The sequence below is a fragment of the Oryzias melastigma genome, linkage group LG22 (genome assembly GCF_002922805.2).
Source record: "Oryzias melastigma strain HK-1 linkage group LG22, ASM292280v2, whole genome shotgun sequence".
Lineage (NCBI taxonomy): Eukaryota > Metazoa > Chordata > Actinopteri > Beloniformes > Adrianichthyidae > Oryzias > Oryzias melastigma.
Window position 1 is genome coordinate 335,047 of NC_050533.1, and position 18,878 is coordinate 353,924.

At 49.7% G+C, this 18,878-nt stretch overlaps 1 protein-coding gene across 1 annotated transcript in view; it reads left to right on the forward strand.

The window, feature by feature from the left end:
• The window catches only part of plekhh1 (pleckstrin homology domain containing, family H (with MyTH4 domain) member 1), a 31,926-nt gene extending 13,692 nt beyond the window's left edge, over positions 1-18,234 (forward strand). Inside the window, exons 6-29 of the mRNA XM_036209860.1 lie at positions 362-443; positions 1,864-1,983; positions 2,783-3,489; positions 3,583-3,646; positions 4,515-4,606; positions 4,675-4,822; positions 5,010-5,146; positions 5,217-5,327; positions 5,441-5,527; positions 5,760-5,918; positions 7,703-7,783; positions 7,871-8,162; positions 8,766-8,878; positions 11,209-11,385; positions 11,455-11,552; positions 12,268-12,445; positions 12,982-13,137; positions 13,217-13,314; positions 13,385-13,526; positions 13,714-13,850; positions 13,947-14,076; positions 14,176-14,259; positions 14,350-14,496; positions 15,905-18,234. Coding sequence (XP_036065753.1) covers positions 362-443; positions 1,864-1,983; positions 2,783-3,489; positions 3,583-3,646; positions 4,515-4,606; positions 4,675-4,822; positions 5,010-5,146; positions 5,217-5,327; positions 5,441-5,527; positions 5,760-5,918; positions 7,703-7,783; positions 7,871-8,162; positions 8,766-8,878; positions 11,209-11,385; positions 11,455-11,552; positions 12,268-12,445; positions 12,982-13,137; positions 13,217-13,314; positions 13,385-13,526; positions 13,714-13,850; positions 13,947-14,076; positions 14,176-14,259; positions 14,350-14,496; positions 15,905-16,045 — 3,681 coding nt within the window. The 3' untranslated portion in view covers positions 16,046-18,234. The remainder of the gene's footprint in view (positions 1-361; positions 444-1,863; positions 1,984-2,782; positions 3,490-3,582; positions 3,647-4,514; positions 4,607-4,674; positions 4,823-5,009; positions 5,147-5,216; positions 5,328-5,440; positions 5,528-5,759; positions 5,919-7,702; positions 7,784-7,870; positions 8,163-8,765; positions 8,879-11,208; positions 11,386-11,454; positions 11,553-12,267; positions 12,446-12,981; positions 13,138-13,216; positions 13,315-13,384; positions 13,527-13,713; positions 13,851-13,946; positions 14,077-14,175; positions 14,260-14,349; positions 14,497-15,904) is intronic.
• Positions 18,235-18,878: the final 644 nt, after the last annotated feature.

Consider the following 18,878-nt stretch of genomic DNA (forward strand, 5'->3'; position numbering starts at 1 on the left):
GCCAAAATCATTGAGGAGAAGTCGGCAAAGATTAAAGACTGGGTCACCTTGAAGCTTAAAGAGGTGAAGACGTGGTGTGGATCAGGACATGATCGCGTGTTTACATGGGCATGTGTTCACGTGTTTACCTGTTCACATGTTTACATGGTCATATGTTCACGTGTTCACATGTTTACATGGTCATATGTTCACCTGTTCACGTGTTCACGTGTTCACCTGTTCACGTGTTTCCATTCTCCATTTCTGTCTTCAGAATGTGATGCAGAAATCATTCATGTCTGAAGTCAGGAAAGCATCTGCACCTCCGGGTCTTCGGTGCTTCCTGGCAGCTGATCCGGTCATGTGTTCTGGTTGTCTGCAGATGGAGCAGGAGAACCAGCAGCTGAAAACGGTGAATCTGAAGCAGAGCGAACAGATCCTGGAGCTGCAGGAGAAACTCCAGAGTGAGTCCAGCGTGAACCTTGTAGAAGAAACGATTCTTCTCCTCGAACAGGAAACTGCAGCCTTTTCCAAAGACCACATCCATGCGTGCAGATGCACGTGTTCACATGTTCACGTGTTCACATGTTCACGTGTTCACATGTGTACGTGTTCACATGTGTACGTGTTCACATGTTCAAGTGTTCACATGTTCACGTGTTTACATGTTTACATGTCTACGTGTTTATATGTTCACGTGTTCACATCTGAACATGTTCACGTGTTTACGTGCTTACATGTTTACATGTCTACGTGCTTATATGTTCACGTGTTTAAATGTTCACGTGTTCACATCTGAACATGTTCACATGTTCAGATGTTCACATGTTCACGTATTTACATGTTCACGTGTTCACATGTTCACATCTGAACATTTTCACATGTTCACGTATTTACATGTTTACATGTTCACATGTTCACGTATTTACATGTTCACGTGTTCACATCGGAACATGTTTACATGTTTTCATGTTCACGTGTTCTTGTGTTCACATGTTCACGTGTTCACATGTTCACGTGTTCTTGTGTTCACATGTTCACGTGTTCACATGTTCACGTGTTCACATGTTTACATGTTAACATGTTCACGTGTTCACGTGTTCACGTGTTCACGTGTTCACGTATTTACATGTTCACGTGTTCACATGTTTACATGTTAACATGTTCACGTGTTCACGTGTTCACGTGTTCACGTATTTACATGTTCACGTGTTCACATGTTTACATGTTAACATGTTCACATGTTCTCGTGTTCACATGTTCACATGTTCACATGTTCACGTATTCACATCTTCACGTGTTCACGTGTTCACATGTTCACATGTTCACATGTTCACGTGTTCACATGTTCACATGTTCACGTATTTACATGTTCACGTGTTCTCGTGTTCACATCTTCACGTGTTCACATGTTCACGTGTTCACGTATTTACATGTTCACGTGTTCTCGTGTTCACATCTGAACATGTTTACATGTTCACATGTTCACATCTTCACGTGTTCACGTATTCACATCTGAACATGTTTACATGTTCACGTGTTCTCTTGTTCACATGTTCACGTGTTTACATGTGCATGTGTTTTGATCGCTGGAGGTGGTGCCAGCTGGCTCCACCTACTTTTATTGAGGCACCTGATTGGTCAGTTTATAACGTGAATTACAGAAAAAAATTGTCCCGACCATCATACTCCTACCTCCTTTGTGACATGTTCCTGAAGGTCTGTGCTCTCATAACAGATTTCTGGGAAATCCCTCTCATGGTTTAGTGATGTTTGCTGAGGGACTGATTTGATCTGATCTGATCTGTCTGATCACACAAACTGCTTACTCGTCAACCTTTGAGGTGCTTCCTGAACTGCACGTCAAACGTCTGTTTTCTGCAGGTCTTTTGGAGAATCCGGGATCTCCTGGAGCCACGGATGTTTCTCTGGCCTCCAGCTGCTGCAGCACGCCACCCACTCAGGACGGGGGGGCGACCTCTGACATCAGGACCATGGCAACAGGTAAGCTGGCTTCAATGAGGGTGATACGGAGACGGGAGGATGGAGGCGTTTAGCAGTCTGGAGGATCCTGAGATCAGCAGAGAGGTGGAGCTGACCTCTGACCTCTGAAGCTGACCTCTGACCTCTGAAGCTGACTTCTGTGCTCGTTAGAGTTGGGTTGAAAAAATTGATTAATCGATTTGAATCGATTTCATCTTCATAGATCAATAATTGATTCACAAAAGATATAAATCGATTTAGGAGACAAAGCTAAAGTCCACTAGGTTGATGCTAACGTTCAATGGAATTTTCCATAGGACAGTTAATGCTAATGCTAACGCTCAGTTGACCAAAAACACATTCTGACTAAATGAACATTTTTATTTACTTACACGCAGTAATTTTCCAAACTCTTTTAACAATTTTAAATTAAAGAGACTATTTGTGGTCTAAAACTTTGTTTTTTTCCCTCATACCATTGTCTTCTTCTGGCATAAGGTGTACTTCTATAGCGTGATCGCCACCTAGTGGTCAAACTGAAACAATGTTTCCAATGTTAATGATCTGAACATTTTAGTTAGAACTTCTCCTTTAGAGAATCCATGTAACTCTGGATGATATTAACAATCTCATTATTTCACTGATACATTTACAGGATGTGATCAGATTAATATCAATATATTCAAATTGTATGGTAGATTATTAATGTATTTCTAAACAAATGTGTATAAATTTGTAATCTTCAAATTTAACTGAATCGAAAGAATCGAATCGTTTCTGTAAATTATAACGATACCAGCCCCAGTGCTTGTGTCCTCAGATCCAGCTCCAGAACTGGTCCGCCTCCATGTTCCTCTGCTTCATGGAAGAGATGTTCCCAACAGTGGACCGGAGCTCCAGCAGAGCCCTGAGAACCCGGTGGAGAACCTGGACCGAGACACCTCCTCGGATGAGCTCAGCAGGAAGTTCCGCTCTCAGTACCTCCACTCCTCCTCCTCCTCATCTTCCTCCTCTGCGTACGAGACGGCTAACGCACCGAGTTCAGACTCCACCCCCAGAGTCACGCCCAAAAGTCCGCTTTTGTCCCGCTCCCCCTCCAACAAGAACCCCTTTCCTGGCCTCTTCCCGCCCCAGGCCCCGCCCCCGGGCGCCAGCATGACGCTGCCCAAAGTGCGGACGCCACTCACGCCCAGAGACAGCCTCCAGCTGGTGAGGAAGCACCGCAGCCAGCCGCAGCCCGGCCTGGACCGCCTCCCCCTCTTCAGCCAGGACGTCGTCATGACGACGCCGTCCTCCGCCTCCTCCACCCTGAAGAGCATAGGCCCCGCCCTCTTCTCTCAGCTGGTGGAAGAGACCGACATTGATGACGAGCCCCCCGCCAGCCCGGAGGGAGGGGCGGGGGGGCCCCAGTCCGAGGTCCTGCCTCAGGAGGGGGGGTCCTGTGTGGCGGCGTCAGGAGACCTGGAGAAGGTGGATCCAGAGGTTCTGAAGCCCCCGACTCCGCCTCTGCACCGCTTCCCATCCTGGGTACGAGCCGCAGGTTCAATACCCGATCGTACCGTCCTGTTTCCGGCTTCAGGACACCAACGTTTACAACAGAAATCTCGGCTTGTCTTGCAGGAGAGTCGGATCTACGCGGTCGCCAAGTCGGGAATGAGGGTTTCAGAGGCGGGGCCAGGACGAGGTGAGAGCCGCGAAACCCCGCCTCTCATGTATGGGCTTGTTCTCTGCGCTGAGCCTGGATGGTGTCAGCTGGGGGTGGGGTGGGGTGTCTGTCATGGTGGGTCTGATGTCACTTCCTCTCTCTGCCCAGAGGCTCTGCACACCTGTGCAGGTGGGAGCCCCTCCCTCTTCCTCTGAATGCCTCCCAGGATAATGGGGAGGGAGGGGGGGGGGGTCTGCTTCCAGACCTGATCCAGTCAGAGGAACGTCAACGTTTAGATCCAGAACATTTCAGTCTGTTTGTTTTAGATTTTCACAAAAAGATCTTCAATCAAAGCAGAAAAGATTCAGCTGAAAACATCTTTCAAACACGTCTAAGTTTGAGTTAAATTAAGGTGTGACAAACATCTGATCATGATTCAGGTGAACAAGACGACTTTTACATTCAGTAAACGTTTCACTTTACAAACGCAAATTTTCTTTGGATCAAACGTTCACAGATCGTCCAGCTTGATTCTGTTCTTTTTATGACCGTTTGGGTCAAACATGCGATCGTCCAACTTCAGCCTGAAGGTCTGGATTCAGGTCCAACAGACTTCAGCCTGAAGGTCACAGAGGTCACATCTGCAGCCACTCTTGATGTATCCTTATTCTGGATTCAGAATTCTACTGATGGATTTTGTTCAGGACTGAAAGCTGCAGGCAGTCTGCTCAAAGCCAGGAGTCCGTCTGCGCAGAACCTGCAGCCGGTCTGCCCAGAACCTGCAGCCGGTCTGCCCAGAACCTGCAGCCGGTCTGCAGTTGTTGCTGGGGTCAGCACGATGATCCACATTGAAGCTGTCATACTGCTGTATTGGAGGTTTCCCTGTTCATGAATGTCTGTGTCGCAGGTTCCAGCGTCCTCCTGTGCCCGGCGGTGGCTCCTCCCACCCCGCTGGTTTACAAGAACATCAAGGTTCCGGTCTACACCACGCTGAAAGGGGTCAGTCTGGTCCCCAGCCTCCGTTCTGGCGAGACGGCGCCGTGTTTGATTGCTGGCGTTTGTTTCAGAAAGCCACGCAGATCAGCAGCACGCCTCTGCCCGACGACGAGTCCGGCTCAGAGGACGACAGCAGCTCGCTGGCCAGTTCCCGCACCTCCATTCTGAGTCCGGACAGGAGAGGCAGCGTTCCCGGGAGCCCCCGCGCCGTCAAGAGAGGCGAGTCCTGAACCAGTGAAGGCCTCATGAAGGTCTTCCTCTCACGCCTGCATCACCTTTAGCTCCACTCTGTGGACACGTGGGGGGGGCATTCCTCAGAGAAATACTTTAACCTTTGACCTCATTGGCTCCGCCCCTCATGACCTCTCTGGGGTCTGACTGCTTCATGAAGCCCTCTGTGCCACAGGCGTGTCCATGTCCTCCATCAGCTCCGAGAGCGACTACGCCATTCCTCCGGACGCCTGCTCGCTGGACAGCGACCACTCTGAGCCGGAGCAGAAGGTGCAGCGCACCTCCTCGTACTCCTGCGAGAGCGTGGGCCCTGTGAGTGACGCCCTGAGCGGTTTGGGAGGTTCTGACCGGAGGAGGGAGTCATTCTGTTTGGTTTCTGCAGGAGGCTTTGGAGAAGTCTGGTTACCTGCTGAAGATGGGCAGCCAGGTGAAGGCCTGGAAGCGCCGCTGGTTCATCCTCAGGAACGGAGAGATCCTCTACTACAAGTCTCCGGTGAGGAGCGAGCGCTGAAGGAGGCGGGGTGTTAAGCCTGAGTGTGTGGCTCCTCCCACTTCCGCCTTTTGGTCGGCGTTTCCTCTAACGACTGACGTGTTCTGTGTTTTCAGAGCGACATGATCCGGAAGCCTCAGGGTCAGATCGAGTTGAACTCTTCCTGCGGTTTGGTTCGCGGCGAGGGAGCGCAGACCTTTCAGGTGAGGGGCGGGGCCAGACTTTAGAGGCTGAGCGGGAACCGGACCACGTTGCAGACGGCTTTAGGAAAGCCCGGTTTGAGTTTGTCCCTGCTGCTCATCAGAAGACCCGGTAGACCGGCTGGAAGGACCGTCTGGTTCCTCTGGTCCGGATCCTCATGTGTCCTGTCCGGACCACGCTGCCTGACTGGTTCTGGTTCTGGTGTTTCTCCTTCAGTTCTGTCTTCTGTCTCAGCTGATCACAGAAAAGAGGAGCTACTTTCTGACCGCCGACTCGCCCAACATCCTGGAGGAGTGGATTCGGGTTCTACAGAACATTCTGAAGGTCCAGGCCAGCAGCCCAGTTTCCATGGAGACCAGGGTGAAGCCCACGATGAGAGGATGGCTCACAAAGGTCAGAGGTCATTGTTTATTTGAAGGCTTATGCCCCTGTGGGTTCGGCTGAGTCTCTGAGTGCAGCAGAACAGAGGAAGTTCTTCTGGTTCGGGTCGTCTTTGGGTCGCTGGTGGGGGGAGGATCTCCATGGAGGAGTTAGAGGGAGGATCTCCATGGAGGAGTTACAGGAAGGATCTCCATGGAGGAGCTAGAGAGAGGATCTCCATGGAGGAGCTAGAGGGAGGATCTCCATGGAGGAGTTAGAGGGAGGATCTCCATGGAGGAGCTAGAGGAAGGATCTCCATGGAGGAGTTACAGGAAGGATCTCCATGGAGGAGCTAGAGGAAGGATCTCCATGGAGGAGCTAGAGGAAGGATCTCTGTGCTGAAGCCGCACGACTATGGAGAGAAAATAGACTCACACTGAATCGTGTGTGAATTCTTGCTTTTGCATTTATGAATCACATGTACAAAAATCATGAAACAAAAAAATATAATTTAAACATGAAAAAATTAAAGTTACAACAGCTAGACAGTAACTAAACACAAATCTCTTGTTTTACACACAAAACCACATTTATGCACAAATGTGAGATTTGTCCGTCAGTGATGCGTTTAAATGCTGCTAGAATGCTGGGTCATCAGAGTTTTCTTTTCAGCCTCTTTGAACTTAGATTGTGAATAATATCTGGTGAAATTTGACCTTCTCCCTCTTTCTTAAACAGATATAATTCATAAGAAAAAGGCTAAATATTCATTTTCTAAACACTCAACACCAAAGTCTCTCTATTCTCGTCGCTCTTTTGCAGTTGTACTTTCCCTGCAGCGTCTTCTGCAAGCAGGAGTTTTGAGGTCCTCCACACCCAGAGAGCGGACAGAGTCGATCGGCTCTACGTCCCGCTCCGTCCACTGGGTGTGGAGGAGGAGCTGGCGCTGTCTGCTATCGTATAAGGGGGAGGGGTTCTGCGATGAGTGATCAGCTCTATCCCCGGATCTCTGGGGCAATCGAAGGGTCGGCTCTGCTTCCACACCCAAAGAGCGGAGCAGGACGTGGGGTTGATCAACTCTGTCTGCTCTCTGGGTGTGGAGGACCTCACGCCGCGGCCGTCACCGTGACGAGGAACTCCTCAAATGTGCTGGGAGGGAACCTGCAGCCGCGAGGGAGCGGTGAGAAACTTTAGTACTGAGTGTTTAAAAAATGTACATTTAGACTTTTTCATATTAATTTTCTAAATTATCTGTTTACAAAAGTAAAAAAATGTCTAATTTCACCAGATATTATTCACAATATAAGTTCAACATTCTGATGACCCAGCATTCTAGCAGCATTTGAACGCATCACTCACGGATGAATGTTGGAGACGTGAAAAGAGTCTCACCTCACGTTGGTGCGTAAATGTGGTCTGTGTGTAATAAGTGATTCCTGTGTGTAGTTAGGTTCAAGCTGGTGGCGTCCTCCTGCAGGAGCAGATGGACCTCCTCCTGAGGAGGTGGCGTCCTCCTGCAGGAGCAGATGGACCTCCTCCTGAGGAGGTGGCGTCCTCCTGGAGGAGCAGATGGACCTCCTACTGAGGAGGTGGCGTCCTCCTGCAGGAGCAGATGGACCTCCTCCTGAGGTGGTGGCGTCCTCCTGCAGGAGCAGATGGACCTCCTCCTGAGGTGGTGGCGTCCTCCTGCAGGAGCAGATGGACCTCCTCCTGAGGAGGTGGCGTCCTCCTGCAGGAGCAGATGGACCTCCTCCTGAGGAGGTGGCGTCCTCCTGCAGGAGCAGATGGACCCTAACCTTCTGCTCTGTCCTCCTCAGGTCAAACATGGACACTCCAAGCTGCTCTGGTGTTGTTTGGTGGGAAAAGTGTTCTTCTACTATCGAAACCAGGAAGACAAGGTTCTCTTCTTTTCTGAGGTCAAGGGTCAGGGGGCGGGGCTAGAGGATCTTCTGCAGATGCATCACGCCGTTTCCTGCTCCCCCCAGCCGCCGCTGGGTCAGCTGCAGGTAGCGGAGGCGTCGGTGCAGGAGGTGGACCGCTCCTGCGATTCGGACGAGGACTACGAGGTGGGTGGGCGGGGCTTCCTGTCCTCCCACTGCACCCTGGTGGTCCAGCCCAGAGAGCAGAGCCCCACCTACCTGCTGATCGGGACCAAGCAGGAGAAGGACGCTTGGCTGTACCACCTGACCGTGGCCGCCAGCTGCAGCGCCGACCTGCGGGTGGGAACCGAGTCGGAGCGGCTCATCGGGAAGCTGCTGGACGCAGACGGAGACCCGGGTGAGAGACCTGGACTGGAACGAGTCTGAGGATTTAAGATCTGATCCGTTCCCTGGAGATGGTTTTGGGTTTAAGAGTTTTAGGGTTTAAAGTCGATACATGAAAACTCTAAATGTTTTACTGAAACAAATGTATGTTGACAGATTATCAGTGAAGTTTAGTTTAATGTTCTGCGTCTGATTGGATGAATCTCTGTTATACCAACTCAGTGGCCTTGTGGTAGAGTGTCCGCCCTGAGGTTGGAAGGTTGTGGGTTCAAATCCCGGCCAGACCAAAGACTCTAAAAATGGGACCCAGTGCCTCCCTGCTTGACACTCAGCACTAAGGACTTGGACTGGGGGGTTGAACCACCAGATGGTTCCCGAGCGCGGCTGTGTCTGCAGCTCACCACTCCCCCAGGGGAGGGGTCAAATGTGGAGAACAAATTTCACACATCAAGGTGTTTGACAAATAGTGGGACTTTAATTTAAACTTCACTTTATGAATCCGCCATGTTTGTTTATGCAAACGCTGTAAAGTTTAGATGTTTTTCCTTCATCGGGATGAAGATTACCATCCTCCTCCTCCTCGTGCACGCTCTCATGCGCTCCCTTCTCTCCTCAGACTCGGCGCTATGGAGGAGCGACGCCCTCAGCTTCTGTAAGGACGGCCTGCGCTCGCCGCTCACCACGCTGCCGTCAGAGGCGCTGCAGACCGAAGCCCTCAAGCTCTTTAAGGTGCGCCTCCTTCCTCCTTCATCCTTTCTCCTTCCTCCTTCATCCTTCCTCCTTCCTCCTTCCCCCTTCCTCCTTTCTCCTTCCTCCTTCATCCTTCCCCCTTCCTCCTTCCTCCTTCCTCCTTCCTCCTTCCTCCTTTGCTGTGACTTCACAGGAAGTGAAAATCTTAGGAAGCGAATAGAAAGTTTCATCTTTCAAAGAAAATAAATGCATTAGGAAATCTTCCTGTGACACAACATTAATCCACATTAATTAAAAAGATAAATAATAACACTGCTAAATATTCTTTGTGTTTAGTTTACTTTTTATAAAACTGTCTTCAGTATTTATTTACAGCATCATGTGGTTAAAACCAGGATGTTTCTGCTGAACAGCCGCCGCCGTTTTTAGTGTTAAACCACAAAGAAAAAAGCATTTCTATCCTTAAAGCTGCAACTCAAAACTGATGGAAAAAACTAAGAAAAATGATTTAGTTTGTTGGGTGTTGAGTCCCATAGGACTCGTTTCCATGACGACAGGTTTCCTTTGGCGGAGATCAGGTTGTTGAAGAACCCCCCCCCACTCCTCTACCACCACACACAAACTCCAGCCGGCCAAGTGGGTCATATAAATAAACGTGGGCATAAAATGTGCCCCCCCCCCTGTGTTAGCTTAGGCTACGCTAGCCAGCCTCCTGCTGGACAGCATAGCAATGCTAACGAGCTACACTTCCCACTGGGCAGCTGGCTAGCGTAGTGAGCTAACACACTGAGTGTCCACTTAAGCTAATGTGGGCAAACACAGGTGAGGTCACCACAGAAACTGCAGACTGACCCATTTGGGCCACTTTGAAACCATATGAGCCCACTTGGCTTTGCTGGCTGGGGTCAGATTGGATCGGCTCGTTCGTATCCTGATGGTCATAGAAACCTGAATGAATGACCACAATCTGGCCATAATCTGACCACAATCTGACCATAATCTGACCACAATCTGACCACAATCTGACCACAATCTGACCACAATCCGACCATAATCTGACCATAATCTGACCACAATCTGACCACAATCTGACCACAATCTGACCACAATCTGACCACAATCTGACCATAATCTGACCATAATATGACCACAATCTGGCCATAATATGACCATAATATGACCACAATCTGACCACAATCTGACCATAATATGACCACAATCTGGCCATAATCTGACCACAATCTGACCACAATTTGACCACAATCTGACCATAATCTGACCACAATCTGACCATAATCTGACCACAATCTGACCACAATCTGACCATAATCTGACCATAATCTGACCATAATCTGACCACAATCTGACCATAATCTGACCACAATCTGACCACAATCCGACCATAATCTGACCATAATATGACCATAATCTGACCACAATCTGGCCATAATATGACCACAATCTGGCCATAATCTGACCACAATCTGACCATAATATGACCACAATCTGACCACAATCTGACCATAATATGACCACATCTGGCCATAATATGACCATAATATGACCATAATCTGACCACAATCTGGCCATAATATGACCACAATCTGGCCATAATCTGACCACAATCTGACCATAATATGACCACAATCTGACCACAATCTGACCATAATATGACCACATCTGGCCATAATATGACCATAATATGACCATAATCTGACCACAATCTGGCCATAATATGACCACAATCTGGCCATAATCTGACCACAATCTGACCATAATATGACCACAATCTGACCACAATCTGACCATAATATGACCACATCTGGCCATAATATGACCATAATATGACCACAATCTGACCACAATCTGACCATAATATGACCACAATCTGGCCATAATCTGACCACAATCTGACCATAATCTGACCACAATCTGGCCATAATCTGACCACAATCTGACCACAATTTGACCACAATCTGACCATAATCTGACCACAATTTGACCACAATCTGACCACAATCTGACCATAATCTGACCATAATATGACCACAATATGACCATAATCTGACCACAATCTGACCACAATCCGACCATAATCTGACCATAATCTGACCATAATATGACCACAATCTGACCATAATCTGACCACAATTTGACCACAATCTGACCATAATCTGACCACAATCTGACCACAATCCGACCATAATCTGACCATAATATGACCACAATCTGACCACAATTTGACCATAATCTGACCATAATCTGACCACAATCTGACCATAATCTGAGCACTATCTGAGTGCTGCGTCCTCTTGGGCTCCCCCTGCTGGTCGTTGTGCAGCCGTAGCGTCACGTGTCTCTGCTTGCAGTCGTGTCAGCTCTTCATCAACGTCCTGGTGGAGTCTCCGTCGGTGGACTACCACACCTCGCTGGCCCAGAGCGCCCTGCAGGTGTGCCTGACCCACCCGGAGCTGCAGAACGAGATGTATTGCCAGCTGATCAAGCAGACCAACTGCCGGACGCCGCACAACCATTCGCTTACGCAGGTGAGCCGCGCCGCCGAGTCCTGAGCGGACGCGCCGACCTGCAGCCAACTCCCGTGTGTCTCCCTGCAGTGCTGGCAGCTGCTGTCGCTGTGCGCGGCGCTGTTCCTGCCGCAGCAGCACTTCCTCTGGTACCTGAGGCAGTACCTGCAGCACAACGCCGACACCAGGTGAGCTCGACACAGGTAACAGAGCTGTGCACAAACTCCTCCCATGTCTACGATGGACTTTATGAAACACATGAAGACGCAGATGAATGGATTCATGTGAAGTTTGAACACGGCCATTTGTGTTTTTAGTCCATATAAATGTTCCCTGAGAAACGCTGGAGGCTGGTTCAGAAGTCCTCACCTCCTGGGCTGTGGTGTAGTGGTTAGCACTCTCACAGTGAGAGGGCTGTGGTGTGAGTTTGACGTCGTCCTGCTTTTCACCAACTTCCTCCACAAACAGATTCACTGATGATTCTAAATGAATGAATAGAGTTCATGTGAGAGTGGGGCTGCAGACGGAGGACACGCCTTCAACCCACAGTCACTGGGATAGGCTCCAGCAGCACGGGCCCTGAGGGATTCTGCGAGTCTTGAACGGATCTCTCAGCCCTCTCCGTCCTTACTGAAGACTGTTGTGATGGGCGGAGCTAACTCCAGGAGTTTTAGTGGAGAAGTTGATGTAATGTCTGAGACGGAGCGTCTGCAGTCGGACTGTTCTGAAGAACTGAAGAGTGAACAAACGGATTCTGCCTCCAGATGTTTCTGCACATTCATTGTTTTTGCTAAAGACGCGTTTCCCGTCTTTCTGTTCTTCTTCTGCCTCATTGGTCCGGCTCTGTACGACATGCAGATGTTCCTCTGTGAAACTCTAACAAACGTTTTGGATTTGCTGCAGGACCGAGGTGGGGAAGTACGCCATTTACTGCCAGCGGTCTCTGGAGCGGACGCTGCAGAACGGCGAGCGGGAAGCCCGGCCGTCACGCATGGAGATCATCTCCATCCTGCTGAGGAACCCGTACCACCACTCCCTGCCGTTCAGCATCCCTGTCCACTTCATGAACAACACGTACCAGGTAAAGCAGACGGCTGCGGGAGGCTGCAGACGGCTGCAGACGGCTGCGGGAGGCTGCAGAAGCAGACAGCCTCCTGACGAGGTTCATTCTGGTCCTGCTGGACGTCGCTGAGATGTCTGAGTGGCAAACAGCTGCAAACTTTAGAAGCTCCTCTAAATAACATCTTTGCAGGTTTTATTATTAAATTATTGGACATAAATATGTGGAGAAAACCAAATGTTTATTTCTCTGGATTCTCTGAATCCATAAGTTGATCACATGAGAGAAACGTCCAGAAAATGCTGTTAGTTTTTGGAGAAATGTTTGAAAATGTTCTAAATGTTTTAGGTTTCAACATTTTGCAGTTGATAGATGATAGAAATCATAGACAAACTAATGTAAAAAAATCTATTTTTCTAAGTTTCTGAAGGTGGACAGTGTTATTACTGTCGGCTTTACAAGGACTCACAAACCAGTCAAGCGGTTCCTAAGCCCCGCCTCTGTTCAGTCTCTCGCTGCAGACTGCAGCTGACTGCGCGGCGTCTCTGCTCCTGCAGGTGGTGGGCTTTGACGGATCGACCATCGTGGAGGAGTTCCTCAACACTCTGAACCAGCGCATCGCCATGAGGAAGCCACAGCTGACGGGCTTCGCCCTCGTCACCGACGACCCGTCCGGGAAGGACCTGGAGCACTGCCTGCAGCCGACGGACAAGGTGCTGGTCGTCCTGCAGAGGGAGCTGCAGGATCACCGTCTGAACCCGCGCTGAAACAGACTTTGATCTTTTGTCTCAGATCTGTGACGTCATTTCCAAGTGGGAGCAGGCTCTGAAAGAGATGCATCCTGGGAAAAATGAAGGCACGCGGATCGTCCGACTGACCTACAAAAAGAGGTACAGTTTGAATGGAGGAGATGCAGCCACAGACATCTGAGCAGATAGAGACGTGTCTGCGCATGTGCAGGCTGTTCCTCAGGTCGCAGGTGAAGGGGGAGACGGAGCGAGAGCGCCTCCTGCTGGCCTACCAGGTGAATGCAGACGTGCAGCAGGGCTGCTTCCCCGTCAACAAAGAGCTGGCTCTGGAGGTGGCGGCGCTGATGGCAAAGGTCAGAGTTCAGTCTTCTCTGAGCGTCTGCTGCATGCTGGCCCACATCATGATACCGCCAATCTTACCGGACAGCTGGAGAACAAAGAGAGAGACTCACTAAAAGAGTGAAAGACCTTCAACCACTCGTCTTGTTCCGAGGTGAAGGTGCTTTCTGTGCAGGTTTATAACCCCTCCCCCTCCTGCAGGTTGAACATGGGGACTTGGAGCGTCCAGGTGGCTCCGCCCCCTGCGGTTCTCCCCGACCTCGGCTGCTCCTTCTGCAGGCTCTGGAGCGTTTCTACCCCAAAGCCTATCGGCAGGACTGCAGCGCGGAGCAGCTCAGGTGAGGCGCACACCTGACCCCCCTCCCCCGCCCCTCTCTGGAGGAGGAACATGAACTCTTCAAACTTGACGCTGAAAGATCCTCTGCCCCCCCCAGTGAGCTGTCGGAGTGTCTGGCGGTCAGGTGGTCGACGCTGCGCGGCTGCAGCGCCTCCGAGTGCGTCCGCATCTACCTGACGGTGGCGAGGAAGTGGCCGCTGTTTGGGGCCAAACTCTTCAGTGCGAAGGTGCCCCCCCCCCCCGACTGAACAATAACATTTTGTTGTGATTTCTTGCGAGCGGCGCAGCAGGAGGACGCATCAGTTAATGTGTTTCCTCCCCCACAGCCTTCGCCCCCCTCCCCGTTCCAGCAGAGCCAGGTGTGGCTGGCGGTGGGGGAGGACGGGTTCTGTGTGCTGGACGGCGCCATGGTAAGTGAACAGCAGCGTTCGGACCTCAGAGTCAAACTGGACCGGACCGCTTCACCTGTTAAACCTTCTGCCCCGCCCTCTGACCCCCAGCACACCCTGGCCTCATACTCCTACCTGTCAGTGATCACCTTCGGGGGCTGTCGGGATGACTTCATGGTGGTCACGACTCAGCGGGCGGAGCCTGGAGGGGGGAAGAAGATTGCTGAGAAGCTCGTCTTCGCGATGCCTAAACCGAAGGTGGGACACCCCCACCCCCACCTCTACCCCAACCCAGTTTTAAACCAGCAACCTTTGCTCTGCTTCATAGTTTCAACAATCAGGTTTCATTTATTTAAAACTTTAGAACCAGCAGAACAAAGAGAAACATGAACTAAAGAGGGCAGAGAAGGGAGCCCTGTGGAACTCCGTTAGATTAGGAGTAGTTATTGTTACACAGCTTCGCTGAAGCAGCAGGTTCTTCGGAGAAGAACTCCAAGTCCATCATTTCTCTGTGGGTCTTCTCTGGACCAACGTCCAGCGTTTAGCTCCTCGGACTCGAATGTCTTCCACCCTTCAGTCACCTGGTTTCTGACACCTGAGCACCGGACAGACCGGGAGGTCGCGGGTTAAAATCCATTGCTGGGTCGTACCAAAGGCTCTGAGTCAGCAGCGGGGGGCGGAGCTGAGGGCGTTAACCCTTTAACAACACCTGAGTAACACAATCTTGGATCAAGCTTTGATCGTTTATAGCAGCGGTCTGCGACCTCAAACAGGCCTTCAGGTCGATTTCTCACTGACCACAACCCAGAAGGAGCCACACATCCTCTACAAAATAAGACTTTGTATTTATCTTATTGTTATTTTTATGCAAAAATAAACAAAATAATTTTTGGGGCATTAATAAAACAAATTTTATGAGAAAATATTTTTTTCCCAAATCTGAAACAGTTTATAACTTTAGGCTTTAGATCGCTTTAGGTTTACAAGACTTGATTTCAAAATAAGAGACTTCCTGTGTCACATAGGATCGTCTCCATGGAGCAGATCTACTGCTAGGTCCCAATGGAAAACAGAAACATTTTATTTTTTAACCTGTGTGGTGTTTCTTAGCCAGAAATTCATAAATCTAACTTTTTCAAATTAAAACAGAGCTAAATAATGGTATTTTCTTAACCATGAGGAACATTTAAAACTCTGGAATTTGTCCCAGTATTTAGTTCTTGACTATCAACCCATGATGGCTGCTGTGCGTTGGAGCCTCGCAGGGTGTTACGTTTGTTTAACTTTACCTCACAGTTACTTTGTATTTTTGTTTAACAAGAGAGCCACAATGGAGGTAGAAGAACCAGACGTGGTTCTGGAGCTCAGGCCACAGACCGCTGGGTCATGTGATTAACGTGAATCAGCTGATTCTGCTTTTTTGATCGGCGTTGCTCACGTTTCAGTCTCTCCTCCTGCACTCACACTGAAATAAACCGTACCAGAGTTCATGTGCAGCACACAGATGCTCGTTCTCACCAGGACCAGAGTCCAGGTGAGCGTTCACACCTGCAGAACCCAGAGGCCCATCAAGAAGACCCGGTCCAGCAGAACAAAGCTGGCAGAGAGGAGCTCAGACCTGAAGGCGGTTCTGCTGCAGACTCACGCGCTCTCCTTCTGCCCTCAGGTTCTGGAGCTGACTCTGCTCATGGCCAGCTACATCAACCAGGTGAACCTCAGCGCCTCGCCCGCCCCCCACCAGCCTCTCAGCCAATGGGAGGGAGAGGGCCGACTCTTCTCCACCACCAATGGCCCCACGCTGCTGTGAGACACCCGGACTGCTCCGCCTCCATGAGGGGGGGTCAGGGTCCAGGACGACCAGAACTTTAGATTCTTCTACAGTTATAGAGTGAAGATCAGATTGGAGGAGAGGACAGAAGGTCTGGATGCAGCCGTTCGATTCCTGCAGCTGTGTAGAACGGCCGTCCTGTCCCTGACGCACAGAGACTCCTCTGGTTTCTGTGAATCTCTTCATGTTCTGAGGTGGTGTTCAGTCGCTCTCAGACTAGAGAGGCTCCGCCCATCTTCTCCTGTTAAATTATAGAGGCTCCGCCCATCTTCTCCTCTCAGACTAGAGAGGCTCCGCCCATCTTCTACTCTCAGACTGTAGAGGCTCCGCCCATCTTCTCCTCTCAGACATGAGAGGCTCCGCCCATCTTCTCCTCTCAGACTGTAGAGGCTCCGCCCATCTTCTCCTGTTAGACTGTAGAGGCTCCGCCCATCTTCTACTCTCAGACTGTAGAGGCTCCGCCCATCTTCTCCTCTTAGACTAAAGAGACTCCGCCCATCTTCTCTTCCCAGACTATAGAGGCTCCGCCCATCTTCTCCTCTCAGACTATAGAGGCTCCGCCCATCTTCTCCTCTCAGGCTATAGAGACTCCGCCCATCTTCTCCTCTCAGACTATAGAGGCTCCGCCCATCTTCTCCGCTCAGGCTATAGAGACTCCGCCCATCTTCTCTTCTCAGACTATAGAGGCTCCGCCCATCTTCTCCTCTCAGACTTCAGAGGCTCCACCCATCTTCTCCTCTCAGACAGTAGAGGCTCCGCCCATCTTCTCCTCTCAGACTATAGAGGCTCCGCCCATCTTCTCCTCTCAGGCTGTAGAGGCTCCGCCCATCTTCTCTTCCCAGACTGTAGAGGCTCCGCCCATCTTCTCCTCTCAGACAGTAGAGGCTCCGCCCATCTTCTCCTGTTAGATTGTAGAGGCTCTGCCTATATTCTCCTCTCAGACTATGGAGGCTCCGCCCATCTTCTCCGCTCAGGCTATAGAGACTCTGCCCATCTTCTCTTCTCAGACTATAGAGGCTCCGCCCATCTTCTCCTCTGAGACTACAGAGGCTCCACCCATCTTCTCCTCTCAGACAGTAGAGGCTCCGCCCATCTTCTCCTCTCAGACTATAGAGGCTCCGCCCATCTTCTCCTCTCAGGCTGTAGACGCTCCGCCGATCTTATCTTCCCAGACTGTAGAGGCTCCGCCCATCTTCTCCTCTCAGACAGTAGAGGCTCCGCCCATCTTCTCCTGTTAGATTGTAGAGGCTCCGTCCATTTTTTCCTCTCAGACTGTACAGACTCCGCCCATCTTCTCCTCTAGTACTATAGAGGCTCCGCCCATCTTCTCCTCTTGTACTATAGAGGCTCCGCCCATCTTCTCCTGTTAGACTGTAGAGACTCCGCCCATCTTCTCCTCTAGTACTATAGAGGCTCCGCCCATCTTCTCCTCTTGTACTATAGAGGCTCCGCCCATCTTCTCCTCTCAGACTATACAGGCTTTGCCCATCTTCTCCTGTTAGACTGTAGAGACTCCGCCCATCTTCTCCTGTTAGACTGTAGAGACTCCACCCATTTTCTCCTCCCAGACTCCGCCTCCCTGACGCATGCCTTCATGTTCTTATATCAGCTGAATCTTCAGCTCTGAGACGAGCTCAGATCAAAGTTCTCGGTGAAACGTCTCTGTTCTGATGGGAGGAGCCCTGGACTCTGAGTTCAGATGTTTTTAGGGTTAAATTCTGTCCAGATTGTTCTGGAATTTGTCGTTAATGTAAAGTTCTATGACACTGAGAGGAATCCAAAGGGCTGGAAGGTAAACATTGTAGGAAGAGGAAATGATTTCCATCATGTTTTTACAGCTGATGCTTCAGCTCTGTTTTAATTCCCATTTCATTTTTTTTCTTAAATTCAATGGATTTTGTTTGATCTCCTGAGATGGACTGAAGGCAGAATCCTGAGCGTTTATGTTCTGGATGTTTCGACGTCCTGATGAAGCTTCTACAGGGTGTGAACCTGCAGCCTGTGAACCCTCTCAGATCAGCAGCTCAGAGTTCGGATGACTTGAAGACAAATGGATAAACCACTGCCTCACTTCTTAACTTATTGTGCTGTGAACACTCTGGCTCGGCCTCAGAGTGTTTGGTGACTGCTGGGATGTTCTGCACATTTTAATAAACTGATCGGATTCACTTTTCTGTTGAAGTGAAAATGTTTTGTTTACTGTTTTCACAGAATGTGTCATAAAAAGCCTCAAATGTAAAATCATTAGACTCAAACAGTATTTATGTTCTTTGATTTACTGTAACTTTTCAACCGTTCAGATCATTTCAGCAGATTCTGAAGGACAAAAGCTTCTCGTTGAACGGTTTAAAACTTCCATTTTATTAAAGATTTTGTGTTTAAGCGTCACCAACAATGCCTCAGGTGTCAAAGGGTTAAACAGATTTTAAAAACTACATGTGTAAAACATTTAAGGTTAGCGAGATTCCCAGAGACTTTATGCCGAAGTGGATGTTACATCTGAGACGCCAGCGGCTTCAGTCAGTGACGATTTTTCTCTTTTTCTTTCAACTCTAAAAGTTATTTTTACAGAATTACCTTCAACCAACTATGGAACTTTTAAGAAAGTGTTTGTCAACGTTTTTTGTAAGGAGCTGAATGCAAACAAGCAGAGATATTTCATGAAGAATGAGTTGATGGGTCCATTCTAAAGCATGGAGGTGGAGTGGTAATAATTTGTTTGTGTTCAGGCTCTTCTGCTCATCTTCTGGTTCAAGCAGTGGCGGGCCGTGCATTTCACACCTAGGCCTTCAGTAGTGCTCCATCTGAATCA